At 38.3% G+C, this 25,714-nt stretch overlaps 1 protein-coding gene across 1 annotated transcript; it reads right to left on the bottom strand.

Annotated features, from left to right (window-relative positions):
• Nucleotides 1-537: 537 nt before the first annotated feature.
• LOC138395979 (amine sulfotransferase-like) lies at nt 538-17,400 on the bottom strand. The gene is made up of 6 exons (XM_069489082.1): nt 17,262-17,400; nt 10,090-10,298; nt 6,739-6,865; nt 5,755-5,849; nt 4,217-4,403; nt 538-2,414 (listed from the first exon to the last, which is right to left on the bottom strand). Exons 1-6 carry the CDS (start codon nt 17,398-17,400, stop codon nt 2,287-2,289), a joined length of 885 nt encoding a protein of 294 aa, XP_069345183.1. The 3' UTR covers nt 538-2,286.
• Nucleotides 17,401-25,714: the final 8,314 nt, after the last annotated feature.

Below are 25,714 nucleotides of genomic sequence, written 5' to 3'. Positions count from 1 at the left end.
TTTAGAGCAGTAGATCAGGAGAGAAATGATGTGTGTTGCTTAGGAAAGGTGATCAGAGTGATAGGGTGAATTGAAATAAGAGCGAGTGAGGCAGCCAGCAGCCCGAGGTGGGCCCGAGTGAGTGGGTGCCCCAGTACAAGTGCAGAATCAGCCAGCTGGTGGTGTCACCGTCTGTAGTACTGCTGACCTCCAACTAACTGCATTGCTTTCCACTCAGCCAAGTCTGAACCAGAATCCCAGATTATGGATGAGCAGGCGAAATCCACAAACAGCAGCAAAGCAGTTAGAAAATGCAACTGAATAAATGTAGTCCTCCCGTTAGCTACAAATTCTACGTATACATGCTTAGGAATAAACTTAACTACAACATAGTATGCCTTTTATAAGGACCATGTATCCTTAGAAATTGATGTGAACAAAAACACAAATAAATGATGAACACAAAATATTTCTGAATGGCAGTCTCAATTTATATATTCAATTTCTTTGTATTTTTTATTGATACATTATAATTGTACATATTCATGGAGTGCATGTTATATTTTGATACAAGCATATAACATATAATGATCAAATCAGGGTAATTGGGACATGATTCACCTGAAACTTTTATCATTGCTTTATGTGGGAGTATTTGAAAACTTCTAGCTATTCTGAAATATAATAAATTATTAACTATAGTTGCCCTGTTGCACTATTGAACACTAGAACATTTTCCTTCTATTTAACAGACTTACCCCTTCACCAACACCTCTTCATTACCCCTTCCCACCACCCTTACCAATCTCTAGGAGCCACCATTCTATTCACTACCTCAAGATCGATTTTTTTTTTTAGGTCCCATATATGAGTCTTTCTGTGCCTGGTTTATTTCACTTAAAATAATGTCCTCCAGATCTATCCAAGTTTCTGCAAATGACAAAATTTTCTTCTCTTTCATGGCTAGATAATATTCCATTGTGTGCATAACCACATCTTTTTTATCCATTTGTCCCTTGATAAACACTTAAGCTGATTCCACAGTTTAGTCATTGTGAATAATGCTGCAATAAACACTGAAGTGTAAATATCTTCTGGTTACATTTTATGTCTTTGCCTCACCCAAGCGAGGTTTAGAGGCATGCCCTTCCCCTCTTCAATGCTCACCGTGTCTGTGACCTTTAGTTGTGAATTTGCACCCCTCAACCCCCTAATCCCTGGAGAATATTACTACCGTGTGAGCACCATAATGTTGATCAGTTAGTACCAATTTGACGGCGAGTATATGTGTAGACTATTCCTCCGATCCTGTGATACCTCACTGTGGATAATGGGCTCAGGCTCAATCCAGGAAAATATAAGAGGAGCTAGATCACTGTCGTTTCTTATAATTGAGTAATATTCCATTGTATACATATACCAAATTTTAGTAATCCACTCATGAATTGACGGGCACTTGAGTTGTTTCCACATCCTTGCAATAGTGAATTGTGCTGCCATAAACACTCGGGTACAAATGTCTTTATTATAGAATGTCTTTTGCTCTTTTGGGTAGATGCCCAACAGTGCTATTGCTGGATCAAACGGTATTTCCACTCCCAGCTCTTTGAGGTTTTAAATTACTTTTTAAATGTAAAGCAATAACCAACAAAATTCCAACAGGATTCTGTATGAGAGTTCATAACATTATTTTAGAAATTTAAATGGCGTGGTTTTGATAAAAGAAATGAAAGCTGAACAATGTATACAGAGTCAACTTATACAATTATTTAGAAAATAATAATGTCTATTATAAGCAGTAAGAAAATGGTGGACAATTAAACAAGTGATGCTGGGTCAACTTGTTATCTATTAAAAGAAATAAATAGTATTCTTACAGCATGAGAATAATATGCAAATAAAAGTAAGATATGACTTATGAATATATGAATACATTTGTGATAACAGTCCTCCAAGGTAAAACATAAAATACAGAAGCCATGAAATGAAAGATTGACTAATGTTATGATATAAAAATGAAAATTCTAAATATGACAAAAAGATGATAAGCCATTTGTAAGTAAATGTAAAAGTAAAGTGTACAACTACCCATGATTATATGCCCAAACGATATGAGGAATCCTTAATGGATCAGAAAGAGAGGAATATCTGGAAATGGAAAGCTCTGAAGATGGCAGAAATATAAAGGTATTAATATTCATTAATCAGTGAAATTTTACAATATGGTTCAGAGTGTCAAAGACTGAAAGTGTATGATTTAATGTATTTCCTGCTGAAGGTGATTTCTTAGGATTCTGTGTGCTGAACTTAATTCTGTGTTTCATTTACATCCCAGATGAATTGCAATGGAAAGTCTTTCATCTGCTTTTGGAAAATCTTGTCAAAGCTTTCATTCTTCTCAACGGTCATGTGATTTTTCCAGTCTCCAATGGTACCTGGTAGAAAATAACAGAGAAATTGCTTCAGTTAAGTTTCGTAGCCTGGTGAGGGGCAAAAGAAACATATTAACTAAGTACTGGCAGAAACCTTTTCCCACTTTTATTTTTCTGCCCCTAAAGCTCCCAGGCATTCCTCTACCTGGCTAAGACTCTTCACTCTCTGACTTCATGGCAAGCCGATAAACACATTTATCATTGCAATTTTACTGTAATTAGATACAGTCATCACCCACATTCACAGTGTCAGCACCTGGGAAATGGAAAATTACTACAACGTGATCACTATTTTGTTCCAGGATCGCATTGGTTCCCCTAATCTATAGAAGTCTCTTAAAAATACCATAAGATAAGTCATCACTGAGATAGCACTTACAGGTAAAGACTGGGATGCTCAGAGAGATTTTGTAAAACAGCCAAGATCATACAGTTTATAATGGCAGAGCTGAAATTATTCCACTTTTACCCCATTTACTTGTGAGATGGCCTTAAACTAAATTTCCAAAGACATCCAGATGTCATGAGGAATAGTAGCTGATAGAAAGAGAGGCAAGACAAGACAGACTGATTTGAAAAACAGACTGAACTGAAAACACACTGAAAACTGAAACAAACAACTGAAGCACTGAATGAACTAAGAACACAAAAACCTAGTGCAGGACTGCTAAAGCCAAAGCAAAAGGTGATCAGGTAAATAGAGAGACTTGTTTGTTTCTCTGCAAAATAAACACATGGCTCACATTCACAAAGACATTTGGATCACTCTTTTTTTTCTTATAGCCATTTCAGTCTCTCATTGTCAGGGGTTCCTAAAGACACCAAAACACAGAAAAATGTCTTCTTTCAAATGCAAAATGCAAGTGCAGTGCTAAGGGAGGTGTGCAGTAGCCTCAGCATCTGGAAGACAGTAGGATGTGCTGGGACTAATGGCAATGGGCATGTCCCTCTTCAGGTCAGCTCAATGCTACCAGTGCTTCAGGTATTTCAAGAGAAGGGGAAAAGATACACCAAAGAGAGGAGGGAAGGAAAAATTAACTTAGATAAATACAAAGCCAGTATTTATTGCTTCTTGACATAAGGCATATAACCCTATGAAATTACTAAGTGCCAAACCTATGTCTATATTTCTGTGTAATACCAAGTTAGCAAACATGAAATATAAATAGAATGGTAGTGTAAAGTAATTAAAATATTTTAATATTTTTGATTCTAGCAGCTGTATGAAGAATTCATGTATTCTGAAAACTCATTCTCCAGAGGTGACATAAATGAAATACAACTATTAATTTTTTTAAAGTGTTACACTAGTTTAATAAAAGACATGTAGCCAGTAGTCCATCCTAATACCAACATTAGAGCTAATATGTGTTGTTCATTCACCACAGTGAGAGGTCCAGGATAATCATGGTGATGCAAGAGTGGCCATTGATGGCCAATAGACTTGTCAATATTCCATTGTCAGGTACTGTGGCCTTGTTTAGGAGGGGAAAGCATCTAATCCTAAGTGAATATCCATTTGGTGGCAGGTAGGCACTGTGCTACTAGGCATCAGTCAATTTTCAGAGGCCATAGAGAAGACTTTGTGATTTTAGGTTCCCCATCAGATGCCCTTTAGGAACCAGATAATGTAGTCGCATGGAGGGCCCCAGGCTGACATCACGTAACAGAAACTGACTACAGAAGGGAAGAGGGCCAAGAGGGCTCCACTGTTTGAAACTGTACCAGGACACCCTGGAGCTACACTCTGTGCCATCTGCACCACAGTGGAAAACAGCTGTTGCTGCTTCACTGCTGAACTTCACCTTTGCGAAGGAAATGGCCTTCTTGTAGTTTTGGCCCAAAGCCCCTGTAGAGTGTATTTTCAAAGTTTGCCAGCGGATCATCCTTCATGTTCTGAAATGTGGCCTGTCTCACCACGGCATCCACAGCCTCCTCACTCAGGTCTTCACCCAGAAATTTGCAGAGTTTTAACACAGAACTTCTGAGATCCTGAAATAAATCACAGTATGATTAATTATGCAAATTATAAGAAGAGAGGCATATGCAAGTGTCAGATATAAATATTGCAGGAGTGAAAAATGTAGGTACTTCAGCTGGTTGTAAGTTTGGAATTGGACAGTGCAACTTGACTTTCTTATTCCTTACTGGTAAATATTTCATTTGTCTGCTGTTTGAGAGTTTAATTAGGTTAATTGTACATTTTTCATTTTCTCTGTGTTCACTTAGCAAAGTTTCTACTGTCAGGCACTGTCCTGTGTGATGTGAAAGTGAACACAGGGACAAGAAGGAAATCAGTGCTGGGAGTTGACTCCAAGACCTAGGGCAAGAAGGATTGTGGAATAGAATTAAGAGAAAGTCACAATAAAGAAAAGATATTTACTCTGGATCTTGAAGGAAAAACAGTAATTTTCTAGGTAGACAAAACTGGAGATATACAGTGTGAACATAAGAAAGCAAATACACGATACTATAGTTGTATGGTATGTATGAGATATCAGGCAACAAAAAAGTTAGAAACTTGGTATCCTCAAGGCTTGATGGAAACAGGCCTGAGATAGAAAATAGGAGACATGCCTGGACAGATGGGCGAGACCAGACTGAAAGGAAGATTGCATATTGGTCACGTGGACCCAACTGAACCCACACATCAGACCCAACTTAGGCCATTGAAACAGAAAGAGGAAGTCAAATGTAAGAAGCTTCTGAGATTGGCTTTCGTCCTGGAGAGAACAAAGCAAGGCACTAGGTCCCTCCCTTCCTGCATCCGGTGCTTCCAGATGAGGACCTGAGTTTGGAGCCTTGACAACTGTCTTACAATTATGAGGAGAGACGTCACTGATACAGCAAATATGACAATATGGAAAGGTAGAAAATGGTTGAGACGTTCATGACATCCTGGAGTTGCCATGCCCAGCCTCAGGATACCAACCTCTGCCTTCTGAGTTACTCAACAATAAGATTTTCTTGTATTTTAAGCCACTTACAATTAATTGTTCCTGGGAGCCAGATTCTCACCAAGGAAACACAGACGTTTTCTCATTTATGTAATTTTTCTTTTCTTTTTTCATTACAAACCCTTGTGTCGAAGGTTGACTTTCAATGGATTCCAGTGAGAGAGCTGCTCTGCTGCCTACGATGTTTTCATTTAATTTTTCATGCAATGCTTAACTGAAGACAACACAGATAAGATGAGTGACACCAGAAAAAAGCCTCATGTTAAACTTAATCTCAGATCTCAAATTCCATGTTTTTCTTTGGGTGTTGTGGGCATGAACTATGGTATCATTAGGCCAGGCTGGGTTAGAGCTTAGATCAAAGCACAAACTCGATCTCATCTCACCTTCTTCATCTCCTCGTACATCATGAACTGAATATTGAAGTAGTTTCTGTGCTCATACCAACCTCTGATATGGTCAAACCAAAGATTTCCTACCACTGTGGGAAGAAGAGGTAAGTAAGTAGGTAAATATGTTGAGAGGGTTGAACAGGTTATGAGGTATGGGAACCTCCAGGACCAAAAAGGAAACAGACGTCTGTTGCTAGTTTCTAGATTTTCCTTGCCACGTGGTTATTGGGGAAGCATTTAACTCCCACCAGGGAAGAATTTTACAAAATCAAAGACAAGTTAGTCTTTAAAAATGTAGTTTGTCTGAACAGAAAAGCAGCCTAATGTGGAATGAGGAAAGACCAAAAATGGAGAGCAGTCCAAGGAACTATGCCTCTCCTTCCTGTTCCTCTCCCTGTCCCCAAGCACACACACACTGCCATTTCTCCTCTCCATGTGCCAGTGTAGGGTCCCAGAGGAGTCACTTTAGCTCTGCACAGTGGATCAGAGCCTAAGCTTAGGCCTCCTGTGTGACATCATCATCTCTGTCTCTTCAGGCCTTGCTCTTTCTCACCTAGCTATGTGGGATCCTTAGAAAAAGGACGGGGAAGGGAACTCTCAGACAGACACGTCTGGGAAGTGCCACATGCAATATGCAAGGACAAAGCAGTAAAGCAAGTGTGATCTCAACTGAGCTCTCTTCTCAGCTGAGCTAGAACCCACATCTCTGAGTTACTGACACTAATGTGTCTTCACTCTTTTCATGGTAAGTGATTTTGTAATCTAGGCAACCTCTGGAGAGTGGGTGAGACTAGAGAAATTGGCATGAATGGCAGGACTTGGTCCCTCTAGACAATCCTACCAACTCGTTGATAAATTGACCACTGACCCCCATTCTACTCTATTTTCATCACTCTCGTTTCCACCTTCCAAATTCATAAAGCTCAAAAACTCATCACAGCACAACAAACGTATCATCTGGGTAATAACATCAGTTACCTTTCCCTTCCAAAAATTGTTTCATAAATGCCTCAATGGTGTCTGCAGCTTTATGTACTGAAAACGTGTTTAAAAAATGAAAATATGAGCACATAACATCCTTAGGGTTTCTGTATATGTATATAATCTGCAAAGAAAAAAAAGGAATTATTGTTTCTGATGCTTTCATTTATCATATTTTCTTCATAATACATTTCGATTGGATTAAGCCCAGTATTTTTAGCTTCCATAATTCCCTGCGTCCTGAACATTCACAGCTGCTCCTTTATATTTAGTGCTTCCCCTTCTCTGCAACAGCATTCAAGACACATCCCAGAAGTTACTTCTTATCTCCCCCAGGCAGACAGAGAAACTTAGTTCTTTTGCCCCTAAATCAGCTGACTCACGAATGCATGTGACAATGCTTCACAAACTATAAAAATATGTGAGAATAGCAATAATTTACTGAAATGGTTTAAACTTACATTGTGAAATTTATGGTTTGCTTTACTCATCTTTTAATGTAAGGTTTACCTAATTTTTATTTGTATATCGTTGTTGAGTCAAGCACAAGGGCTTGGCACACAGAAGTTACTTTCTAAGTATTTTGTGCTTTGAAACTATCCAGAAATAGAGCATATGGTGGTGTTTTTGTTTATTTTTTGTTGTTTGGGTTTTTTTAGGCTAGTCAAGTGAAAGAGTGGGAGTAGATAAGGAACGCAGGAATCTTTTACTGGTTGTGATCAATTATTTGCAAACACCTCTGCACTCAGACCAGCCTAAAAGATTTCTTTTTTAGAATTGTCTATCATAACCAATCAGAATAAATTAATTCTGAATAACAATTAAGCAATCCAATAGCATTGAAATACAAAAGATCATCAAAATCTACTCTAAATCACAACTAACTGGCTCATTCTATGTCTGCACAGAATATTCAGGGGCTCTGGATAAAATTGTAGGCCTACATCTTTGTTTTTATTTTTATTTATTTATTTTTTGAGACAGAGTCTCTCTCTGTCACCAAGGCTAGAGGGCCAGTGTGCTGTGGCATCAGCCTAGTTCACAGCAACATCAAATTCCTGGGCTGAAGCAAACCTCCTGCTCTGGCCTCTCAGGTAGCTGGAACTACAGGTACACACCACAACACCCAGCTAGTTTTGTATTTTGAGTAGAGACGGGGTCTCGGTCTTGCTCAGGCTGGTCTCGAACCCCTGAACTCAAGCTATCCTTCCGCCATGGCCTCCCTGAGTGCTAGGATTACAGGCATAAGCCACCGGGCCCGGCCATGCATCTTTGTTTTTAAATTAAATGTACAACTTTTGTTACTCCTCTGGGAAAACTTCTAAGTTTGCTGCAGAGAAGCTAGCCCCTAATGCTGTGAGATGAGATGATGGATGCAGGATGCATCTGAAGTTGTCTCATCCCTGAGAATCTCTCAATGCAGGGAAGTAGAGTCCTTCACCCATGGGATAGCAACAACTGTTGATATTGGTGGAAAGAAACAAATGGCCCTCCTGCGCTGGAGAAAAAGAACTAATTCCCTTTCAGTTCCTTGCTGTGATTGTTTGGTTCTAAGAATGGCATCTTGTCTTTCATCCATTTGCTTATGTAAAAATGACACACGTACAAGTGATATCTCTGAGTTACTTGTGCCACATATCGTGGTCCTGCTCCTCTCGTATGGATAATGACACACGTTCTTAACACAGGGAACATGGGAGGAGCAAAGGTGTGAGGAAAAAATAAAATTTTCTATTTGAATCCTTTAAGTTTGATATGTCCATTAGACAAACAATGGAAGATATTAAATAGTTTATATCAGTCTAGAATTGAGGAAAGAAGTCAACTCCTTGTAGATTATCTTTAACTTGATATGATTGGATAATATTAACTAGCAGTTAACTACACAGGGAAAAGAGGAGCAGGAGAGGTCAAATATCTGGGAATCATGTGCACTGGGAGGCCGGACAGAGGATAAACCAGTAAGAAGGCAGGGGCAACGCCTCTGTTGCAGAAAAGCCCAAGTAATGTTTTCTGAATAGGAAGGGTATGTGTTTTCTCACAAAATAGGAAAACGCAAGATTAGTTTGGAACAGATTCAGTTAACTCAACATCTGAGTGTTGTCATCAGGGAGTTACAATCTCCCTGCTTTTCTGCTCCGACAGGCTGACTCCCCTCCACGTCCGAGACCCCACTGCTCTTTCTTCCCCAAGGCCTCTTAAAAGAGTGAAGAGACTTTCCTGAGAAGATCCCCTGTAAACTCATTTTCCTGTGTCATAGCCCAGAAGTTTGTTACAATGGGAGCACCCTAAAAGGAATAAAAAGAGTAGGAGGTAGCAGCCAGATAACCAGGGGCTTGAAGTCACAATTTAAGTTCAGGTGGCTCCTTCATTCATTCTTTCAGCCCAACCACCTGCCAGGCACTGTTCTACACAGTCTGCACACAGCAGTGAGCACACTTGTACCTCTGCCATGCAGGTGCTATGGTCTAGGCAGAGAGACTGAAAATAAATGAATGCATAAATACATATTATATCAGATAGTAATTACTGCTGTGAATACAGGGAGGTGTGTTATAGAAGATGGTGGCTGAGGTGGGTGAAGGAAAAGATCACAGGAATCTGAGAATTAACACCAGGAGGCTGGGCAGGGCTAGGGCCAGGCAGAGGCAAGTGCAGAGCCCAAGCTGTAAACTTTAAGGAGGGCCTCACTCCCAGGCTCTTGCCAGGGCTGACCCTGTACTTGCACAAAACTGACAGCATGGGCCACCTTAAATGTTGAGCCCAGGTGCCTGGTTAGTCTCTGCCTTGTCTGGCTCTGCCAGAGGATCATTCCCATGAACTTGTCCAATCACAGGAGAGACAGGCATAGAGCTAGAGAGCCAAGTGCTGACATTTTCAATAGATGGTGGTCACTGATCCAGGGGGGAATGTGAGAAAGCAGAGAGAATCACTGTACAGAAGAGTGACTTGGTTTGAAGTTCCCTTGACCTTCAAAGTAAGGAGTCCTTAGGGAGAAAGGGGCTTGGGAATTAGGTTGGGAGGGTCAAAGGGAACCTGGGAGGGCACTAGGGGTGTAGGGCGGACAGGAGTGCTAATGTGATGTGTGTATGTATAGACACCTATTAATGTTTAAATTAGCTCTATTACTGATACAGTTAGGAAAGAGACAAGGTGAAAACTAAAATTCAAATATTATAACAGAATAACTTAGATGTGTGCTGAAAATGAAAGTATGTAGAACACATTCAATTCCATCCTTTGCTGTTTGCTACCAGCTGAATGAATGTGGTGTCAGTGTAGGGAGGTTCAAGGAGGTAATGACAGAGAGCAGTTCTTTGCAGCAATAATGGTATTTCTCTGCCCTACTTTGGCTTTTTTGTCCTTCAGTCCTCTTGGAACCAAGCAGTATGGGAGGTGGGTAACGAAGAGACGAGGAGATGGTCTTTTGCCAAAATCTGTATCTCTAGAGGAGTACTCAAGAAAGGGGACACGATGAATTGTATCCAGATTTTCTGTTCTTTTGCGATGTTCTTCAAAATAAATCAAGCTTAATATCTGCTGAGCCCAGACTGTTCCTATAAAAGAAATAATTTTGTTTTTATTAATGCATGGATGTCAGAAAAACATATATATCCAGGTTTTCAGTCAAATAAAGTTTGTTATTACAGTAGGTTGTATGATAGTTTCACTTATACAAAGTGACATAAGGCTAATAGGAACATATCTTGCTTTTATTTTTCTATTTAGGATGTTCCGTGTGGGTTTTCATACCGGCTTATACTTTGATACCTTCTTTGTGCTTTCTTCTGCTTCATATATAATACCTTTCAAATTATCTTCTATGCTTACCTCTAGATTTTTGTCCTCAATCTCATACTTAGAGCATTAGCTAATATAATCACATAAAATGGAATTGAAGTGAAGAAGTAACTTTGAATCTTTCCCGCTTTCCCCGTTTCACTAGTGATTGCTGCTTAAGGAAATGGTGTTTAATTTTAAGTATCTACAAAAAGACTTTTGACACCAACATGTAGACAGAAAGGAAAAGTTAATAACTGAAGTTTGACCATTGGCTTTTAAGTGGGATTTGAGAAAAGTATTTAGATTAATTCCAATTAGAGTGGACATATAATTTTCTTATACCTCTTATGTACGCTGAATATTGGGGTCTAAGATTTCAAACATTCCTTGAATATAGGTAGTGTTTATGCAGTTTGCAGTCAAAATGTATTGAAATGACTGATGTACACCACCAAAAAGTAACAAGTTCCAGTGCGATAATTATTAGATTCGTGCTAAGATAAAACTTATTGCTCCTCAAAAATTCCCATCGTAGCCTTTGTTTCCAAAGACTATTCAATAACCTCTGGTGAGCACCTGCACCTGGTGAGTAAGAGCATTGTTGAGCATACATCCGTGTGGGAGGGACAGGTGATATGCACCTTATATGTTCCTCTTACTACTTAACTATTGGTGGCTGTAGTCTTCAGTGTTGCCAGGGAAGACTATGACCACATGTGCCTACTTGCTGTCATAGCTGGACCAAATATTCCACTGAAAATTCATTGATATGAAATTCTACAGAGTTTCTTACATTCTTCTTCTTTCCCAGATAACAGATACTGCTTGTAGAAGAGATATCACAGCTTTAATACCACCGGCTCTGGTAGCTGAGGGGTTGCCAATGGTGGTGAGCAGAGGTGGCCACAGGGCTGTAGATGTTGAAGAACAGGAGAACTGGAAGAGTGTGTTCTCCATGCAAAAGAGGCTGCATTTTTTCTCCCTCCTCTCCTGCTCCTTCCTCTTCAGTTTTCACTTCCCTGTCCCTTCTCCATCCCTCTTTTTCTACATTTTTTGTTTTACCCTGTTAGGATGTCAGATGTTAGAGTAAAGGGACCTTCATTTTTCCCTGAAGTTCCTGACATTTAACATCACTGATTCATTTCAGTCCCTCACTTATCTACTTGTATGTTCCTTTTATTCCCATTTCCTACTGCAAATGCTACACCTGCCCCTAGCATTGTAACCAGTCAATTGGTTTTAAAGTGCATCTGTTTGCTTGAGTGTGTTCTTTATAAATCTGTACTGTTAGGAAGCGAAAGGTGTACTATCTTATTCCAACCTCTTTTGTGCAGCCCCTTATTCTGAAAGAAAACAGGAGTTAATTGGAAAGAAACTTTGGCAGCACTAGAGTCACTGGAGAGATTCTACTAGAAATTGTCCTTATTGTAATGCTTTTTCCATACTTATTTGACATATTTTCTTTCTTCTTGTTATCTCCATGCTTACACTAGACCCCAAAGATTCTTAACTAAGATAGCCGACAAAGAAAAGCTTTTGCATCCAATACACAGAAACAGGTGATGATATTATACATCATCCTGACCTCTGTACCCTGGGTATGGGTTCAAGGCCTTGGTTGAAAACATTAGAAACTGACTCTGGTCAAATTAAATGTATATATATTTAAAGGGAAGCTATTGCTTTTATTACACGATAGGACAACCAAGATACCAAGTTTTCAGGAAAGAACAAAGCTATGGTATCCTTGGGCAACTCAGGAACTCAGAGACAGTCTCCTAATTGGCAGTAAGGATGTCAACAAGACTTTTTCTCATGTCAGTTCTATGCAACTCTCAAATTAAATTAAAGGCTCTAGAAGCCAAGGATCTATGTTGACTCCATCCAGCCTTCGACTGCTAGATGGTGACATGTAAATGAGGATGACTTCCACATAATGTGGCTTAAGGTTCCACATGGTAAACAAAGGCAAGAAAATGAGTGACAATGACAGCAGTCCTTGAGGGAAAAGCCAGAATGGTATGTTGGCATCAGTCATGCTAAGTGATGAACATTAGAAAATAATTGATATTTCATAGTGAATATGTTAGTTTGAGTTATTTGTGGACAGCAGAACTTGTCTGTAACCCATTAGAGCAACCAATATCTGGCCCCCATCTAAAACGAGTATTTGTAAATCTAAGTTTTCACCTATCCCTTTTACTGAGATTAACTGGTAAGAGGAAAGTGTCAGAGCCCAAATACCCATGCATACAATTCCATTTATGCTGAAGGAAGAAGAAAGTCATTTTTTGCAAAGTTACTCAGGCATCTCTGAGAATCTAAAAAAAAGTGTAAATACCTAGCCACAAGAATTTCTGAAACCAGGAAAACTCAGAGAAACTGAGCAACAGCAGTTTATGTTGCTTCTCTAGTTCTCCTGTCAATTGCACTATTTCACGAAACTAGAGCATTGAATCAGTGAGCGATGGACGGGAAAAGGGTTTAGAACAAGGACCAGTACACTGGGCAATCAGAACAGCAAACCCTCAGCAGGAGCGTTGCCTTTACTCCTGAGACCTCCATTGTTACTTGATTTTCACTCTTTCTGTCTTTTGTTTTTCTCTATTTCTGTAATCATTCAATTGTATTCTGTAATTTTGAAAATTGACTATTTTAAACTCTTTTGCTTACTTTTTTCTCTTATAACTGTTATCATAAATAATTTCATTATTCTTCAGAATTTTAAAAGTTAAAAAAGATCAATGGTTTCCTCTCTGGCATTACCTTTATTTTTCTATCTATCTATCTATATATATATAAACACACACATGCACACACATATATATGATATATGAGGTATAAGAGAAAGTTACAAAATCTATGGTGAGTACATCTTATTTTTATAAAATAGTGTGTATATGATAAATTTTTATGCCAGGGTCTCTCGATCTAACTACCGATTTGCAGAAACTGTAAAGGATAGGGGAACAGAGTAAGTCAAATGACACCACAAAAAAACAATCAGTCAAATCCGGGATATGGGAAATAATTCAGGAGAATGGACCTAATTTCTTCAATAATAAATGTCATAAACATAGGCAGAGGGAGAAGCAATTAAAAACTTAAAATTTGGTTTTATAACCAAATCCTTGTTGGTGCTTCGTTTAGAAACCAACCAACAAACAAACTGGTAAAAGACATTTTTGAGATAATCAAGGAAATTATATTAAGGAATAATTGTTAACTTTATTAGGTACAATAATGACATTATGATTATATTTTTAAAAGCCTATCATTAGAGATATACACTGTGGTGTTTTCTGGTAAATTATTATGCCATGTGGAATTTGATTTTAACTACTTCAGTACCACCTCAGCAAACTGTGTGTGTTGGGTGGGGTGGGGCAATTGCTGACAAGATTGACAGAATGTCAATAATTGTTGGACATGGATGACAGGTACAAGAGGAGTCATTCTCTCTCCTTTTGTAAATATTTGAAAATTTCTATAGGGTGGTGAGTTTATATTTGATTTTTCTTTTTCAGTATTTTCTAATTTTTTACTGTAATGCATAAGTATTAATTGTGCAACAAGAAAAGCTTTAAATATTTAAAAAAAAAAAAAATAAATCTGTACTGTTGTGAGTTCTTATATTTTCAACTTAAGTGGATCATCTTATTTGTTACGCTTTTTTAACCGAAAGCTGTGATTTTAAGATCCATTATGTGCTGCCTCTGATCTATTGCCCCTATCAAATGCTGCCTCCTGCTTCATAGTTGCACCCATGGGCTTTACCTATCCACTGTCTCACTGAGGGACTTCCCCGCCCAAGCAGCATAGCAATGCGCATCCTAGTTTTGTTCCTTTCCATGGACCTGTTTAAGAATTTCTTTAGGATAACTATTCAGGAGAGCAATTGCTTGTGCTGAAACTAAGATCATAAGGCTGAAGGAATGGACTATTTCTGGTAAAAAGATATCAAATCATAAACAGGACCTAAGGCCATGCCAGGCAAGGGTTCAGTCCTGCACCCCTACATTTAAAGTATGAAGTAGCTTTGAGATGCCCCAGGTGTTTCTTTTTTCTAGCAGTTAAACATGCACTGGCCTCACGATAAGCAATATTGAGACAATTGTCACTCACTGACTGCCATACGCTGAGTAACTGAACCCCTGTTCCACACACCACAACTATACCTTTGATTGGACAAGAGACTGATTTCAGTAACTTTCTCATGACAAGAGACACAACCCATGGAGTAGTTCTGGCCAATTTATAGGGTCTGGTCACTGAGTGACTTTGTGTCCTTACTTCACCTTTTGATGCATAGGGCCTAACTGGAATGCATTTAAATGTTGTCTCCACCCCCAAAGTGAACATGGAATGTATGTGACATGCATGTTTGCTTAGTGTGCATGCGTGCATCTCCCGTTGGTGAATATTCATAACTGCCTCTAAAATCTATTGAACAGGTATACTTGGCCAACCCGTTCAGCATAAATTCCTGTCTCATCCTTCCCTGCCTCAATGTGGTCGATTTCCAGTTTCAGCCAGAGGCTGTGCCTCCTCCCTGGAGCTTGTGACTCTCTTTGAGAGATGCAGAAACAAAGTTCTCCTCTCCAAATTTATGAATCTTCAGACTTTTTCTGTGACACTTGGTATGTATGTACCTAATATGTCCAAGAAGTGCCAGAGTGCTCTTCAGAGAATGGCTGTTTCGGTCTCCTCTCCCATGGGTAATACGCTAATGCATGTAGATCTCTATCCACTCCTCGTCTGCATTTGACATATTCACCTTTCAAATTCTCGTTAGTCTACGTGATGGGTAAATTTATGTGTAACTTTAGTGGGTGAAGGGCAGCCTAGATTGCTGGTAAAAGATTATTTTGGGGTGTGTCAGTGTGGGTGTTTCAGGAAGAGATTAGAGTTTGAATGGGTAGGATAAGAACATCCTCCCTCACCAATGCAGCCAGGAATGATCCAATCCATTGAGAACCCAAATAGAACAGAAAGGTGGAGGGTGGGCAATTTCTCTCTCTCCCTGAGCTGGGACATCAGAGTCTCTGGCCCTTGGACATTGCAGCACCTGGTTCTTGGGCCTTTGAACCCTGGGACTTGCATCAGCAAACTCCCCGATTCCCAGGGCTTCGTCCTCATACTGGGAGTTACACTATTGTCTCCCTGGCTCTGAGGCCATCAGACTTGGTCTGAATTACACCACCAACTCTCCTGTAGTCTCCTGCTTCCTAAGGGCATATTCTCAGCCTCCATAATCATGTGAACCAGTTCACACATATATATATCCTTAATACATATAACATATGATATATATTCCTATTAAATATAAATAATGTTTTTATATATGATATGATCCATATATTCTTCTATAAATGCCTTGTGGTTTTCTTAGCTTTGTATATAATATAAAAATTAAATGTGCAAAATAAGTCATACTTCATAAGGTCATAAATAGTGTACTGTGAAGGGAAAATTAATCAGCAAAAAACATGGGGACATTTTTCTGGTGAGGCTGCATCTTTAATTATGGCCATTCAGAATGGCTTCACTGACACAGTAATATTAAAATAAGGAACCCAAGGAGAGGAGGAAATGATCCATGCAGATGTCTAGGGGAAGAGCATTTCTGGAAGCAGAGACAGGGAGTGCAAAGGGCCTGAGGCACCAACATGCTTTTAGAGCTCCCCTAGAGCAGCTGTGTTGGATCAAAGTCAGCAAAAGGGCCAAAACTATTTTTAAGTACTCACAGCTGGTATCTGCTGCTGTGAAACCTTATAACATAGAAATAGGTCCTGTTCATTTATCTGGACACTTTAAAAACCTCTCAAAGCACATGACTCTTTTTTGTTAAGAACTAATGTTTTACATATGCAAAGACTATTTGCAATATCTGTGATCATGTAAATGGTGATAGGTCTCTATGGTTTAGATACCTTGTTTTTAAGAAGTTAAAAGAGTCACCATTTGACCACCATTTTCAAAGTGACCAGGGAGCTATGGCATTGGCAAGGGACTAGTGTGGTGGGCTATCAGACTCACTGAGCAGCAGGGGTCACTGCAGACAGAATGTGTCTTCAGAGTACAACACAGGACGTAAAACTGGGCCACATGATAGGCGCTAAATAGAGTAGAAAATGGAATTGAAATCAGGCTTCAGTCACATTGGGTGATCAGCAGGAAAAGCAGGCTCAAGGAAAGAATGGAGGCACCAGGCCCTGAGGCAGATGCTCAGGCAGAAAGTAAAAATACAGCAGGCAATGGCAAGGAGAGAGACAACCCTTTAGGGGTTCCCTAACTGAATTCCTATTTAGAATATTGCTTTAATCAGGCAAGTCATTCTATGACTTAGAGCTAATTAAAAATATTTAGGAATTATTCTGTAATATGATAATTAGTATGCAAACTTTTCTCCTTCTCATGCTCTTCAAATATATGTCCCAACACCTGACTAAATGCTAAATATTCTTGCTTCTTTTCTCATCCCACCTCAGCATTCAGTGTTGGATGTTATCTTAAGTCTAATGGTTTTAACATTTTGCCCATTCCAATGCCAAATCAGAAATAACTTATAACTGCATTGTACAAAACCTTATTTCACAGGATATCGAACAATGAGTTCTGTATGTCCAAAGGATTAACACTATATGGCCATATCTAATACTAGTGAAAAACTAAATTCTCATATTATAGAAGTATCATTGTATGTCTTAGATTAGCTATTGGAATACTGAACTTACCAGATTTGGGGTATGTGACTACCAAGACATCATCATCTCTAATTTCAAAATCATCTAAATTTTCTGATAAGTCAGTATCAAATGCACGATGAAAATAAAATCCTTTAAATTTCACTAAATCTGTTTCTAAATCTTCCATAATTCAGTACCTGCAAAAGACATAGGACATTCTTTGAATGATATTTAGATGAATTTTGTATCTTCTTTCCATCAGTATTATTGCCTTCCAGGCATATATTCAGAAAAGAAATTGATTCTTTATTTTCTCCAGAAACACATATAACATTCTAGCTCTAAAAACCAATTCTGAGTGTGTGTCACTTGCTCCAGTGCCCAGGAGCTGTACAAGGGGTGGGTCATTGTTTTCTGTGTATGTGCTCCACTCATGTAGCTACAGGGAAGAGACGTGAAAGTAATTTTTGTAATAATTTCAAAAAATGATGTTATCAGATGTTTGGTATGTATTCCACCATAAACAAATAAATGCAGTGGATTTAAACAGATGTGAGAAAGATTTGTCTGTTAGACTAGTCAAAGAATCCTTTATCACTGGGTCTTTTTTTTCTTTTTCTTTTTCTTTTTTGTCTGTAACTGAAGTATAGGGCCTAGGTTTTAGCTATTTTTATAGAAGCTTTTCTTTGTATAGTTCTGGAATTATCTCTTTATATTTTTTGACAATTTTTTACTAAAATATGATTTTATTTCTTAATGTATAACTTATTTAGAGCAATTGGAATAATAAAACCAGGAAGTCACAGATATGAATACATACAAGGAAGCCTGGGAAATTGAAGATGATCAATTAAATTGTCCATAATGACAAAATAAATATTGCAAGAATGTAAGAACATGAAAGAAAATATTCAAATAGTGTGTCAACATGAACAGTGGTAGAGGGAAGATTTTAAACCAAATCTTGTGACTCATCATTTATGTATATATTTTACCTTGCATTATTTTATTATTTTAATGTTGCAAACTCTGAGATTTTTTTTAATGTGGGAGTTCTTTCAGAGGAAGTCAAGTATTTTCTTCTTTCCTACTTGCTAATCATAGGATTAAAATCAAGAAAAGCATGATAAATACAAAATTTGAAAGCAATTCAAGGTAGCTGGGGCCAAGAATCATTCCAACAGGAAAGGACATAAGTAATTTTAAAAATATATTTTGAAGGAAACACTCTAACTGTAAATCTTAGTTTTGATAGCTTCTCTTCTAAAATGAGATTTATGAAAGGTAAAGATTAGTTGGCACCAGCAACATGTTTCTTGCCAAAGCAAGGAACAGGGAGGGAGGTGTGGATGACATCAGAGAGAGAGAGAGACTTGTTCTGTCGCTGGAGTTACTTAAGGATCCTCTTTGCTGTCCCCAGATATTAAAGAAAAACAGCAGGATTTACCTCTATTAGAGCTTATATTTGGGATCTATTATAATTTCTGCTGGAAAGAAGAAGATTTCCTTGAAAAGTAGCCAAATCCATGCCTTGGGATCAGAACAATGAGGATGAAGCTGTGAGACCTTTATCTTATCATAAAGTAAACATAATTTCAGTACTTTTGGAGTAATGCTAAAGGCACAATAGATCATAACAAGGATGGCTAGTGATCTAGGAGTGACTATTTGAGCACGAGAAGGCAGAAAATGATTACAATCATCTAGAAAAGTAAACATGATTTGAGGAGCATGAGTTCATGATGATGGTATTTACAGGAAGGGACAGAAATTTTATGTGATGTGCAACAAATTTCTAAACCCCTAACAGACGTTCCATTACTAGCACATGGAATTCCAGTCAACAACCAGGTCATTGATTACAGAGTATTGGTCAAAATTAGAGGATATGCTCAGAGTGCATTTTAAAATATATGTACTGTTCAGGGTTCTCCCACCACACTTGGGAGGCTGAACCCTGAACAGCACATATATTTTGAATGGCCTCTATCAAAAAGTCCCAAAGTAACAAATGCTGGCATGGATGTGGAGAGATTGGAACACTCTTACACTGCTCATGGGACTGCAAATTGGTACAACCCCTGCAGAAAGTAATTTGGATATACCTCAAAGAGCTAAAAATAGAAATACCATTTGATCCAGCAATCCCACTACTAGGCATCTATCCAAAGGAAATAGAGACATTCTATAAAAAAGACATCTGCATGCGAATGTTTATAGTAGCACAATTTGCAATTGCAAAGATGTGGAAACCACCCAAGTGCCTATCAATACATGAGTGGATTAATAAAATGTGGTATATGTATACTATGGAATACTACTCAACTACAAAAAACAATGGTGATCTAGCATCTCTTATATTATCCTGGATAGAGATTGAGCCCATCCTTGGAAGTGAGGTATCAGAAAGATGGAGAAACATGTACCACATGTACTCACCATCAAACTGGTATTAACTGATCAACACTAAGGTACTCACATAGTAGTAATACTCACTGGGTGCCGGTCAGGTAGAGGGGGTAGTGGGTGGGGGGTAGAGCGGGTGGGGTGGGTAAACCCACAGCTAATGGAGACGAGGCGCACTGTATGTGGGAAGGACACACTTGTGGCCCTGGCTTGAGTGAGGCAAATGGATTTCATGTAAGCAAAGTGTTTGTACCCCCATAATTTCCTGAATCAAATAACATAAAATAAAATATATGTGCTTAATTCATTACTTTAGATGGAAGGAGAATGAGAATTATTAAAACGAAGAATGTAGAAAATTCATAGTGGCTTTTAACAGCGAGAAGTTATAAAAAGCATGCGTAAAAGATACAGGAATGTGAGGGATGGAATGTTTGTCCCTTGCTATCTTTTCAAAAGAGTGAAACAACAGTACCTGATGGTGATCTGGGCTAAAACATAGTTACAAATGCATCTGGGAGAGAGACTGGTCATGATCTGGGATGCCACCTGGTTCTGAAAGATCAAGTGGATTATATGCTATTTTGTGCAGGAGAAAATGTATAGAGCAGGCTTTTGAGGAATGCATGTACCCCACACCTGAGCGCTACCTGATTCTAAATTGGATTGGAAGGAGCACGGAGGATGTGATACATGCATGATTACCCATTAGGGTATTTTGAGGTATAGAATTATAATTAGAATGATGTTGAATCACAATCTGTTCAAATGACCCCTTTGGGAAATTTTTAAATGTTTTTAGTATGTATATCTTGATGTTTCAGAGAACCAAAAAATTGGTTGAAAGCAAGGGAACTTGTCATTAGCCTGAGGTAGCCAAAGAGAAAGAACACTGAAATGTAAAGCAAGTGGTATAGCAATTAAAGGTTCTGTGGGGAGTGGCAGGAAAGATATGAATAAGCTTTTCTTATTCATTGCAATGGAAAATGGAAAAAGAAATTGGTCACAATATTTATGGTAACCAGGTGATATTTTGTATGAGTGCAACAATTGAGCCCAGTTCAGAGAGAATTCTGATGAAAAGAGGTTGAGGTCACTGAAATCTTGTGTAGACTAACACAGAATGTTGTAATAACAGAAAATTTCTTTTTCCTCTAATATTTTTCTATAGCAATAGGATATAATGAAACCAAACAAAATGGCGGGAAGGGAAATACAAATGAGCTCTTTTTTTCCAGAGGAAATAAAAGGTCAAAAAGACATGAAAAACTCGGGAAAATGTTGACTGTGCTAGGTTGATCACAAGTAGGAGTAGAATAGCAAACAAACAAGCTGGATCTGATATGTAGTTCTACTGTCACATAGAAGTTCCACCATTTATAAACTACTTATAAGGCCGGGCGCGGTGGCTCACGCCTGTAATCCCAACACTCTGGGAGGCCGAGGCGAGCGGATCGCTCAAGGTCAGGAGTTCGAGACCAGCGTGAACAACAGCGAGACCCCGTCTCTACTAAAAATAGAAAGAAATCATCTGGCCAACTAAAATATATATAGAAAAAATTAGCCGGGCATGGTGGCGCATGCCTGTAGTCCCAGCGACTCAGGAGGCTGAGGCAGGAGGATCGCTTAAGCCCAGGAGTTTGAGGTTGCTGTGAGCTAGGCTGACGCCACGGCACTCACTCTAGCCCGGACAACAGAGTGAGACTCTGTCTCAAAAAAAAATAAAATAAAATAAACTACTTATATATAGAATCTGTGTGTGTGTGTGTGTGTGTATATATATATATATATTTTTTTTTTTTTTTTTTTGAGACAGAGTCTTGCTCTGTTGCCCAGGCTAGAGTGCCATGGTGTCAGCTTACCTCACAGAAACCTCAAACTCCTGGGCTCCAAGGATCCTCCTGCCTCAGCCTCTCGAGTCGCTGGGACTACAGGCAAGCACCAACATGCCCAGCTAACTTTGTCCATTTTTAGTAGAAAGAGAGATCTCACTTTTGCTCAGCCTGGTCTTGAGCTCCTGACCCCAAGTGATCCTCCTGCCTCAGCCTCCCAGAGTGCTGGGATTACAGGCTTGAGCCACTGCACCTAGCCTAGAATCTATATCTTTGCTTTAGTAGAGTGTGTTCTTAAATCTCTAAATAGATATTTTGGAGCTACACCATTGTTAGGTCTGTGGAATGTCAAAGCAAAACAGTCACACAGTAATTTTGCCTCTGATAGATGAGAGGAGATATCTTAAGCATATTTAGGCTAGTGCTCAGAAGCGACACCAGTCGAACCGCATATAACTAGCATACTACAGACACAAGAAAGAAGCTACTCACCATAGGAGTTATGTGAGAATTAAGAGTTAATGTCTTATATACAGGCAAGTGAGAGGAAGAATTGTGTTGCTGAGGATGGAGAATTATATATGGAAACTAAATATTCCACAAAGAGAATTAATGACTGACCAATTGGCAGGGCTGCTAAAATCAGTCATTCACTCAAGGGGAGGCTTCAGCTGTTGCTGGCATGCAGCTCTCACAGTAGACCACTGAAAAAAGCCTAATTTATTTATCAGGAAAAAATAATCTTGGCTCAAAAAGCGCAAACTTTTCAAAGCTGCTAGATCAAGTACAACATCGCTGCTTTGGAATAACTTCAGAAAGTCAGGATGTATTTGCTGAAACAACTGTCTGCTTGCTGTCCCACTTAGGACTCCCTTATCTTCATAGATCACTGTTAGAATGGATTGAGTTGCTTCTACTTCAGTAGCACAGCTGGTGGGGACTTTCGGTCTTTGTGTTGTTTCTTGTGAGACAGAATTGAGAATGAAGTGGGAAGATGACGAACGAATGCCTTATCTGCCTGTAGTAGGTAGATTTACTTTGGAAGATTAGGCATTTCCCCAAATTCTACAATATGCTTGACACAAATGCACTCATCTAACTATTATACCAAATCACCATTTATCTGCCATCACAGCCACTCAATTGGGCAAATGTTCAGCTGGTCTTCATATTAATTTATCACACAGGTAGAGAAGGATTCTGAGGTTGGTTCTTCAGGCATTCTTTTGTGACATCTTTGTTATGTGTTCCACCATAGCCAGGCAGTTTGTCTAGCAAATGGCATGACCATAAGAGAGAAGTATTTCAGGCACTACTCAAACTCTCTGCTTACTTAGGTTATTGACATTAACTGCTGCTTCTTGTCTGTTATTAGTGCTTCTTGAAAAACATGTATGTCTTGCCATCTGCTAAGCTAACTTATGACTCTTTTGTACCTGCTGGCTTAACACCAAGCACATTACATGATTTGGAACACAACATAGACCCATCCCCATACATCCACCCTCACCTCTGTTCCACAGACACCAAGCTAAGCAAAGCTATCTTGTATTTCTGATTTTAGTAGCTTTGGATTTCATGGTTTCAACTTGCCCATTGTCACCATTCGCTAAACTGAAATCTTATGTGAACAAAGGTGTCAATCTCTTTTATTGGAGAAATCCTTAATGCTAAGAAAATTGAGTTTTACTCTGACAGAAATTTGAGCTTGTAACTATTTAGACTGCCTTTCTCTCATAGTGATTTCTAAATTTAAATAAATACTGATTTCCTTAAGACTAAGTATGTTAATGGTTAAAAGGAATAACTGTCAGTCACTAACTAAAATGAATAACTTGAAGAAAGCAAATTAAAATTTATTGTTTTTAAACTTCTAAATTTTGTATCAATCTTATAGGGTGAAAATGTGAAAAGTTTATCAGTTTCCAGTGTTTCAGCACAACCTCTGACCTATACCTGACTGACAACTAGGCTATGCTGGCCCAGATTTGTATAAAAAACAGTGGAACTGCAAACTAGCACAACCTCTATGGAAAGTTGTATGGAGATACCTTAATGAACTAAAAGTAGAATTACCGTTTGTTCCAGCAATGCCACTACTGGGTATTTACCAAAAGGAAAAAAAAAAAAAAACATATTCTATAAAGAAAGACATCTGCACTTGAGTGTTTATAGCAGCACAATTCACAATTGCATAGATATGGAAACAACCCAAGTGCACATCAACACATGAGTCGTATACGTATACCAGGGACTACTGCTAAGCCCTAAAAAATGACAAACCACCTACTGTAGTACCCTGGATGAACCTGGAGCCCATTCTTCTAAGTGAAGGATCACAGCAATGGAAAAACCAACACCACATGTACTCACCATCAAAGTGGTAGTAATCAATCAACAGTTATGTGCACATATGGAAGTAACATTCATTGGTGATTGGGAAGGTAGGTGGGGGAGGACAGGATGGGTAAAGTCACACCTAATGGGTATGGAGCACGTTGTCTGGGGGATGTGCATGCTTATAGCTTTGACACAGTGGTGCAAAGGCAATTTATGTGATCAAAGCATTTGTACCCCTATAATATTCTGAAATTTAAAAATAAATTAAATAATGAAACTAATTTCAAGCAACATAAAATTCAAACTGAATAAAAAAAATTGAGTGGATACATCCAAGTCCACATACTGCTGATTAAACACACTCCATAGAATTAGCTCTGGTGTTTCACTAAGTTAAACACATGAAAACAAAACAAAACAAAAGAGCAGAAACAACAATTACCTCCAGGAACAGAACAGAATTCAGAGTAACTCTATTATACAGATTGTTCAGTTTTCAACAAAAACGATATAATTACAAGAAAGAAGAAAGTATGACATGTATTTTCTAAGTCCATTTCACATTGCTATAGAGGAATATCTGAGGCTGGATGATTTGTAAATAAAACAGGTTTATTTAGCTCATGGTTAATTTCTTTCAGTTATTTTTTTACATGGAAATGAAGTAAACCTCCCAGTGAAAAAGCATACATGCAAAATGAATAAAAATCATGAGCCCACTATATTCTGTCTACAAGTGACTCACTGTAAATCTAAAGACATCAATAGGGTTGAAAGTAAAAGAATGGAGACAAAGATATTATATGCAAAGAGTAATCAAAAGAGAGCTAGGGAGGTATATTACCACCAGAGAACATATATTTTAAGTAAAAAACTGCTACATATCACAAACAAGGTCAATATATACTTATAAAAGAGTCAATCCAACAAGGAGATACATCAGTTATAAACTTATATACGCCAAACGTCAGAGCTCAAAAATACATGATGGAAAACTAACAGAATCATAGGGAATAACAGATAGCTCAGACTTAGAGCTGGAAACGTCAGCAGCACCCTTTTAAAATAGAGAAAGTAAGGAAGGAGAGGACTTGAACAACATCCATATACCAACTGAGCCTAAAAGACATACACAGAACACGCCAGTCCAAATAAATCAAAATATCCTTACCTGTTGTGCACAAAGAACATTCGGCCTTAAAATCAGTTTTCATTGAAATTTTTTATCGATCTACCCATTTGTTTTATGTGTCTGTACATAATTAATTCATACAACTTGATGTGTTTGGTGATGAGTATACACCTGTGAAACCATTATCATGATCTATACCATAAACCTATCCATGCCTTCCAAAGGTTTCTTCCATTCTCTTATTTGTAATTTTTCCTTTTATTTCATGATTAAAACATTTTACCTAAGACCTAGCCTCTTAGTAAATGCTTAAATATACCATATAATATCAGCAAGTATAAAATACTGTATTGTATACAAATTCTGAAGCATACAATACAGTATTTTAAGTATATAAAACACTATAATTTTAAGTATATAATATAGTATACACTACATAAGATCTAGACTTTAAGCAAATTTTAAGTATATATTACATATAACATAACATAAGCACTATGCAGTACACTATCTAGGAATAATTTATATAAAATAAATAAAAATCTGTGCCCTTCACATAATATATGCTTATTTTGTGCTTCCCTCAGCCCCTGGCAACCACCATTTCATTCTTTGAAATCGCATGTATGAGTTTGCCTACTTTAGATTCATCATAGAAGTCATATCGTGTAGTATTTATGTTTCCCTATCTGGCTTATTTAACTTAGCATAATGTTCTCCAGGTTAGTCCCTATTGTCACATATGAAATATATTCTTATTTTATAAGGTGGAAAAATATCACCTTGTCAGT

This window comes from Eulemur rufifrons, chromosome 15, assembly GCF_041146395.1.
Source record: "Eulemur rufifrons isolate Redbay chromosome 15, OSU_ERuf_1, whole genome shotgun sequence".
NCBI lineage: Eukaryota > Metazoa > Chordata > Mammalia > Primates > Lemuridae > Eulemur > Eulemur rufifrons.
Note: the sequence above shows the minus strand (reverse complement) of the source record. Positions and strands in the feature narration are given on the sequence as shown.

Bases quoted from the DNA above. Each gene is read 5' to 3' on its own strand.
- LOC138395979 (XM_069489082.1), bottom strand. From the start codon at position 17,400: ATGGAAGATTTAGAAACAGATTTAGTGAAATTTAAAGGATTTTATTTT. The intron at 10,299-17,261 runs GTAAGTTCAGTA...TTTCTTTTATAG, and splicing joins AGTCACATACCCCAAATCTG to GAACAGTCTGGGCTCAGCAG. The intron at 5,850-6,738 runs GTAACTGATGTT...TTCTTCCCACAG, and splicing joins ACAATTTTTGGAAGGGAAAG to TGGTAGGAAATCTTTGGTTT.